The sequence below is a fragment of the Anopheles arabiensis genome, chromosome 2 (genome assembly GCF_016920715.1).
Source record: "Anopheles arabiensis isolate DONGOLA chromosome 2, AaraD3, whole genome shotgun sequence".
Lineage (NCBI taxonomy): Eukaryota > Metazoa > Arthropoda > Insecta > Diptera > Culicidae > Anopheles > Anopheles arabiensis.
In genome coordinates this window covers 88396263-88404854 of record NC_053517.1, presented here as the reverse complement: position 1 = coordinate 88404854, position 8592 = coordinate 88396263, and the positions used below count along the sequence as shown (strand labels likewise).

Sequence of the window (8592 nt, the reverse complement as noted above, 5' to 3'; positions counted from 1 at the left end):
AAAACGAGCAACCAACCAACGTGATGCAGAGTGTCGTATGTGTGTACGTATGTCTATGTATGTGTGTGTGTGTAAGTGTAGGTGTCTGTTTATACGAAGGCTTACTTTAGATGAAGGCTTCACTAAATAAAATTGCTTGCGCGTGTTTGTAACACGCGCCTTGCACCACATGCTTTAAAATGTCTTTCCCACGCGGCTCCACGGGGCCAACGGGTTCGTCGCTTACGCCTCTACATTGTAGTCGTTTTGTTTCTTCTTTTCGTTATGTTTTGGATACACCATTTTTACACTATTTACATGCATGCTTGTGCTTACACGCCGAGTGGCCACTGCTTGCGGGTGGAGACTGTACTAGCCCGGCCGAATGATATATACGGGGCTGCCTTGCTCTGCGCATTAGTCTCGGTAAAAGCATTCGGAACTCTGGTTCTGGTTTACGTGGTACTGTGGAGAGCGTGCCCTCGCGCACAGATGGGTTATTTGCATTTTGCAGCGTTTAACCTAAACTCTGCTTAACATTTTCTGGCGTGATTCTTTGCACAAAAAGGAACGAGCTTTTATCTAGTTTGTTTGTTTTTTTTTTTTACTTTATTTCCTGTTGTATTTTTAATTGGATTAATTTCTTATTATGTTCCTGCTCTTTCTCTTATGTGTGAGTGTGTTGGATTAGCTTGGCTTTACATACTTACGTTACACTACATAATTGTGCTATAACTGTCCGCGTGTCACCTGTTGTATATCTATTTGTGTTGCTGCTCTGAATCATTATTGTTTTCCTTGCTCTATTGTTTCAGTTGCTTCCACAAAACAACATTTCTTATGTTTGTTTGTTTGTTTGTTTGTTTGCGTTTGTTATTTCTCCCTATTCTGCACACAAAACTATCAATTCCACCCCTCACCTCTCCCTACCTGGTCCTGGTATGCATTACTTGAGTTATCATTCGTTTGTATAAAGCTATTGGACACTTACTGCGTTTGAATGATCGGTAACAAACGCCCCTCGAGCTACACCCCGCTAGGAAGGAAATGGTTGAAATCAAAAGGACGCCATTTACAAAGAAGTACGGAAAGCATCGAATTAAAAAACGAAACAGGAACAGAGCGCCAAGCCAAGCACTTGCGGGGCCGCTCCAGCGCTTAAGTGGAAGTCTGCTTTATCTGCTGCCTGGTTTGAAGGGGTTGATCGTAATCGCGGGAAGCGTTACGCGTTACACGATTACGGTTGCTGTCTATTTTCTCTCCTTTAGTTGTATGTTCGATTCTTAATATGTATTTTTTCCTCCTCCTTCTTCGCCTGCTGTATTTTTTTCCTTTCTGTTTCATATTCATATTTATAAGAGCTTATTCTGCCATTTTTCTCATCATCCCAAGTTCACGTTATATCAAATTTTTGGTTCATCTTTTTTTTTTAAATTCTTTTTTCATTCTTTTTAGCGTCAAACATTCGCCAATAGGTGATTTTCTTCTGTTTTTCTTGTTCTCTCTCCCTCCCACTCCCGCTCACTTGCGTTGATTAGCCTGATGCACAGAACACGGATTTAATTATTTAGTCTACGCTATCAAAAAACAACGATTCGATTAGGATAAGTTTAAACATCATCACCGTAGCCGAAGAAACTCGCTTCAGCCCCTTCCCGCTTGCACGCGCAGTGCACACAGACAGAACCACAGGACACACGTCCAAGTTGCACACTCTGGTCCTTTTTTCCTTTCTTTTCTATAGATCATTTTCGATCTTTCTTGTTGTTTCTATCGATGCCTATGCAAAGAATGATTGGACCGCGCGACTGCTCTTCCGCAACTGGAAGGGTTCGCTTTTGCATCAACCCATGTCGTCACATCCACATGTTGCTAGACACACCCTTAATGAATTAATGAACACCAGAGCTTTCAATGAACACACACACCGCTCCACTGTGCAATGGGAGAGCACGTGACGCTGTGAGCATACATACATACACCCACACACACACATACGCACACATACACGCGCACACGTACAATCGATTTTCCATTCCGTTACCATTTATCACATTTCGATTTCAGTTTCTTTTTTCCATTTTTTTCTTCTTCTCTACTCTGCACGCTGCTGCATCCCTTTCCGATCATGTTTCTTGCTCTCTTTCTCTGTCGATAGTTCCAAGTTTAATGCCGATTTAAATATGTTGATGTTTTCATGCTAAACAGCAGTTACACGGCGGGGTATAAGATTGATACTGCCTTTGCTACTATTGCGCTGTGTGCTGTGGAACGCTGTACTCTTTAATCGCTACCAGCAAGATCAAATGCCTATTTTTGTGAATGAATAAAAAGGGAAGGTCCTTCCGTTATAAAATGGAAAGGAAGCCTGTAATCGACGTGCAACAAAACAAATAAATAATCCTCGTTAATTTCGCTGATCAAGTTGACCTCTAGTCCGCCGATTTCCAACTTTGATGAGTTTCCAATCTTTCCTCCTTCGCTCCCGCATACACCCTCGTTACAACCTGCTGGCACATGCTGCTGACCACCATCGAATCATCAAATGTCGATACTAATCATTCGTTAAATAAATATTTATCACAAATTTGTCATACATTCACTTTCACTACACGCACCGGTCTGCCTTCTTGCCAACTCTGTTACGAGCACATTTTACCTAGCTCTGCTCGCCGCTCTGCTACAAGGTTCGTTATGTGCGCCTTTTTTTTTGGGGCGAGATTGGCTCAGTTTCAAGGGTTTGGATTTTCCAATTCACTATGCAACAGATCAAATCTTGCTGCTCTTTTCTGCTCGTTTGTCTACAAACAATCAACCCTTTCCCCTGAAGCTGGCCAAACTCGGGCGCAAATTAAGCCACACATGGTGAACCCTGATCTGCTCTCTCTCTCTCTCTCTCTCTCTCTCTCTCTCCTTCTCTCTCTCTCTATCTCTCACTCGCTATCGGGCTACTCCTAACCATTTGATCTAAAATAAAACACATTTGCATTACTGTTGTTACCCATCATTATTACAATAAGAAACAAAAAAAGAACGTCTACACAATAAATATATTTTTTGTTTATCTCGTTACCTGGTGTGTATGTATGTGTTTGAAGAACACACTCCGTTTCTGTCCCTATTTTCACTCCCGGCAGCATAGGCACACACAAACACACACCGTCCCCATCGGTAGCTTACATTAAAAGGAAGTATAATGCATTGCCTACATTTAGGCGCGTTCCGTGGACGAACCGTTCTCCTTCTTTTTTGTCGCCCTTGCCTTACTTGCTTTACTTGTTTTACAAATTTTCCTATCTCAACTCCACTCCACTCTGTTGACTTTCCCTTCTGCCTTTTTCTTATCGCTAGAGCCGTTTCACTGTTTTTTTTTACACCACACTCACCGCGCCTGTTTGACATGCACGGGGGGTCTAGTTGTAAAGGGGCCTTTCCCCTTTTAAATAATAACATTAGTACTGACAATAATCCATGCTAATTGAAACTATAATAGTTAAGATAATAAACGTCTCTCTTTAAAACTCTTCAGCTCCCTGTTCAGCAGTTTCTCTCTCTCTCTCTCTCTCTCTCTCTCTCTCTCTCTCTCTCTCTCTCTCTCTCTCTCTCTCTCTCTCTCTCTCTCTTCATTTTGCTGGTTCTGGTGCTTCACACATTTTCATACTATTAGAAAGATTACACATTCCCAGCCAAGTAGTTGTAGTAGTTAGTAGTAGTCGTAAGTAGTATTAGTAGTAGTGGTAGTAGTTATAGTGGATTCCTGGTGTGCGGTTTTTCTTCTCCTTCTTGTTGTTACTTTTTTGCGTGGTTGTTGCATTCGCTAAATAAAAAGGTGTTTACACAAGTGTCATTAGTACACACATTATTTAGCTAAAAGGTAGTTTTAGTTTCGCTTTTTTCGCTGTAGTTGGCGCTGCAGAGAGCAAACGCTGAACTGTTGTCCATTGTTTTACCTTCTGTTTGTTTTGTTTGTTAGTCCTTCTATTTTCTTATCCTATTCTTCGCTTTCTGGTGTCATTACTCTCTGGTTTTGTTGCGCTATTTTCATTTATTGTTTTTTTTTCAGAAAGAACGGCATTTATTGTTTTGTTATGTGAGGAAAATGTATGCATTCAGTGGACCCCGTCTTGCAGGGGCAGTTAGTGTTTGTGTCTGTTGCTGTTTTGTTTGCAATTTGAGGTGAACATTTGTGGCACACAAATTGTAGGTTAGGTTTTTACGAGCGAGCGTTTGTGTTTAGTAGCAGAAGCAGTAGTTTGTTTTATTGTATTTTGCTGTTGTTGGTAAATGGCTTTGCGGCAACTGTCTCTATCCGGTTATACGATGCAGCAATATTGATAGTAACAGTAATGAATAGTACTAGTAGTAGTAGTAGTAGTTGTGGTAGTAGCCAGTAGTGGTGGTAGTTAGTATTTCGTTATTATTATCCTTCGGTTTCCTGTTTATTGCAGAACATGTATGACTATTGATTCGAATGCCTTGCCTCCTCGTCCATGTAAGGAGCTTCTGTTTACTAAGCGATTACTAAGCGATACGTTTGAGTTACACTGTGTTTTGTGTGTGTGTGTGTTATTATTCTTCGATCAGCATTGCATGCTGACGTTCTATGTGTGCTGTTGTGAGCAAGTGTAGGTAGTATTGGGCATATTTGTCTATGAATTATGTTTATCTTTGATTGACTCATCATTATTTCTCCTATGAATGCTTATATCTTTCCCTCGCGTTCTCTCTCTCTTTCTCTCTCTCTCTCTCTCTCTCTTTGTTTAACCACACACACACTCACACATATGACGAAAAAACATGCAAACATGATTCACACTCACCACCCCTACCCACACACATACTTCTCGCACGTGACAAATTGATTTACTTAAATAATACAACTTATAACAAATAGAACATTTTTGCTAGATTCCATTCCATCACACTGACACACAAACACACACATTTCAACACACGTACACACCTGCTCATAGAGTTCGTCCTTGCTTTCGCCGTCCGTCAGGAACGCGCCCGTCTGTCGGGGAAGAATGAGAAAGTGAGAGACAGACGTCGTCGGCACGCTTTCTTTCGAATCACACCACAAACGCAACAACGACGCATCCCAACCACACACACACACATATTTATCCTTTAACGCGGCCCTGGTTCGCGCTTATTTTTCCCTTTATTCATTGGTTTACTTGTTGGTTGTCACCTGGTATAAGTGTATTTTTGAGTGGGTGTGTGTTTTACCACGTGTTTTCTCTTCCCTTTCTTGCGCTCGATTTCGACTAAATAAACCGCGTGTACTTCTCGTACTTCTTTCCCCCCCCCCATTTTCAATGCTGTGCTCGCTCACGCTCTCCTAAACCGCATAGGGTGTGTTGTTGCACATCGAAGTTTGTTTTAGTTTAATTTATAATAGTTTTTTTACAATATTGTTCACCTTCTTTTCCCTTCCTTTACTCCCGTTCGGTTCAATCCATTCGCGTTACGTTTCCATTCTACCGTTTCCACCTAATCCATTTCGTTCATCGTTTCTCGCTCGCTCTCTACCTATGGTGTTTGCTTTTAAAAATCTAGTTTTATAGTTTAGTTATGCTTAGAAATCTTAAGATACGCGCATAAAATGTACAGCTCGATTCTTTTTGTGTATTTACTTTTTTTAACCGTGTTCTTCCTTTCCTGTTTTTTTTTTTAAATGTACTGCTCCTCCCCTTCATCGCTGTTAATGCTGGCCCGTGTGCAGCCTCCTGCCTTATCTTCTTCAGGCTGTGTTGTTTATGTTTATGTTTGCTGTCACTGGGCAATACAAGAGTATATGGTCAGAGCGGACTAAATTAGTTCCAGCGGCGTGTGTGTGTGTGTGTTTTTTTTGTTATATGTTCTACGATTAATATTTGCTACTTCCTATTTAAACATTGCTCTGACGCGGGTTTTGAGGCTTCGAAGCAGGCTCATGAGCTCGATAGGGGAGAGTTGTAAGGAGCTAGGAGTTGTAAGGAGCAACACGACAACAATAAAAAATCAATCTCAACGATCGATCCAATGTTTTAATGTTGGGGTTTTTTACATTAGTTTGAATAAGATTTCACGAATAAAAACATCCAGTGGGCGCGTGTAGAGCACGCTTTGCCGTAGAACACAACGACCAAGGTAAGATCGTGGAAAGGCACCTTCCACGAATTACAATTCTATGACTAGTATCGGTCACAGTGCAATACAAAATGGAGCAGACGTTACACGTTACAAACGATCCTATTTGTTACCGTTACCGAAGAAAACGATCAACACGCTCGCGCAGTCACAGTAGAGCTAAGATTTGTACTTGGCCTTTCGATTCGTTGCGACCCGCAATGCTATTTGACAGCTTTTGTTTGCTTGCCCCACAAACCAATCCAGTCCATCCCTTACTTTAGCAGCTCATCCCGCATCGCCACCGCAACACAACCAGCACACTCCAGAGCCCGTCACTCCATGCCCATTTCTAACTCTTCATCACAAATAGTATCACGACATCGATTAGCTAAATAATTGGGGTTCGACACTAAGCGGCTTCGCGGCCAACGACGGAGGATGCGACGATCGGGCAAGATGATGCGCGCGAAGGCAGGCCTAATTCAAAGACTGCTCACTGCACTGCCCACGATGCGTCGTCCACCGCCACCGCCGCTTACCGTCGGTCACATCGTGAAGGGTGCGTGGCCCGGTTCCGCGCCCGGGCCGGTCGCTTCCGATGGCCTCGCGCCGCTTAACGATGTCGGGGAGGACGCCGTGGACGAGGAGGACACCGACGAGGAGGTCGGTGAGGTGGCCGCCACCACCGCCGGCGTGGGAGGAGATCGATAGTGCTGGTTGTGATTGTGGATGCCGGCACCGGGCGCCGCTAAGCTTAAGCCGCCGCGACCATCGACTCGAATGTTGCTGCCAGCGCTACTGGCGCCGCCGCTGCTACCGCTACTGCCGCCAACACCGCACCCGACGCGATTGTTGTTGGCGTGATTGCTACTAATAACGCTACTACTGCTAGGTCCATAGGATCCGCTTATGCTACCGAGGGCGCCGCCGCCGCCGACGTTGTTGTTGTTGAGACTGGCGGTGCTGCTAGTGTGGCTGCTGCCGGGCAGCACGCCCGTGCCAGCGCCTTGATGATTGTTGTTAATATTACTGGCGTGCTTCATGCCACCGCCGCAGGATGACGAGGTGGAGGAAGCAGAGGACGACGACGACGACGTCGACGAGGAGGACGACGATGATGATGATGAAGTGGAAGATTTAGTGGCTTTACCTGGCAAAAACCGGAAAATCTTCTGCAGCTTGTCGACCGATTTCTGCTGACAGGCGGCGCTGCTGCTGCTGCTCGTGGTGCCACCGCCTAAACTGGGCCCGGGTGTGGCCGCTGCCAGACGGCCACCGTCGCCCGCCGGCCGTCCGGCGATTGTCTTCGCGCTGCCGTAGTAGCTCGCGACGTCGACCATGGAGCTGGCGAGGCTGGAGCTGCCGCCGGTACCGGTCATGGTGGCGGTGGTGGTGGTGCCGTGCGTCGTGATCCCACCCGTCGACTGGTACTGCACGGGCACGTCACGCACGGTCTTGTTCGGTGGGGCTTTCACGTACGTTCGAGGTATTTCCGATTGCTGGAAAGGAGAAGAGAGGAAGGGAGAGTTGGGATTAAAACGAAGGTCTTTTAGTGGTGGTTTGAGATGGATAATTCGCTCAATGGTTATAACAAGATATACCAGGATTCCCAAGACCAACAGCCAACAGATCAGATTCTTTAAATTTTTGCATCAAGAACAGGAAAATTCCATATACAACCTTCTTCTATTTGGCGTAACGTCCTACGCGGACATGCCAGTCCAAACATACACAGGCTTTCGAGACTTAATTCATTACCACGCAGCCGGATAGGCAATCCTTGCTACGGGGGGACGGTCCATTCTAGGTTTGAACCCATGGCGGGCATGTTATTGAGTCGTTCGAGTTGACCACTGTACCATGGGACCGCCCGCCGTAGACAACCTAATAATTATATTAATACGAATCTTGGGAAAGGCCTGGCAACGACCGTTTGATCTAAAAGTAGTTCAAGATCTTTAATATAGCTATAATTTAAGATCAGAAGAATTCTGAATCAGAAGTAGGACCAGGGCATCTGATTTTCGATGCCTAAAACATCCTTCCGGCGACTATGGCTCCTCATTCTTAGGATTTGACCCATATATCCGGAAGGATCTGGTGGTTAGACGAATGGTCTGAGACTCTATCTTTAGTAGTTTTAGTGCTCAACTCGAATCTGCGACCCTGCCGATCCTTCGTGTGACTTGTCCAATATTTTGTAAGAACATCAATCCATATATCTTCAATATGTACATCATACACTCCACATGTATCATCGTTCAATAGCTAACAGATGAAAATACTGAGTAATAAATTCTGGAAAAGAACCTAAAGCACTTTCAAATGGACTTCTCTATGTAGGGTATGCAGTCAACTTGCTAGAATCACATTTCTATGTCACATTCCTAGAAAGCCACTGGAGCCCTTGTTTCTTGCACAATATTCAACGCTCGTACAAAGCACACTGCGTACATCGAACGAGCAGTGCATTCCGATCAAATCCAATAATGGTGA

General features: G+C 44.3%; 1 protein-coding gene across 2 annotated transcripts in view; it reads right to left on the bottom strand.

The window, feature by feature from the left end:
• Positions 1 to 539: 539 nt before the first annotated feature.
• Positions 540 to 8592, bottom strand: part of LOC120897749 (homeotic protein female sterile-like) — a 143396-nt gene continuing 135343 nt past the window's right edge. For both annotated transcript variants that reach the window (XM_040302814.1, XM_040302815.1), the window contains exon 5: positions 540 to 7595. In XM_040302814.1, the coding sequence (XP_040158748.1) occupies positions 6642 to 7595 (954 nt within the window). In that variant the 3' untranslated portion in view covers positions 540 to 6641. The remainder of the gene's footprint in view (positions 7596 to 8592) is intronic.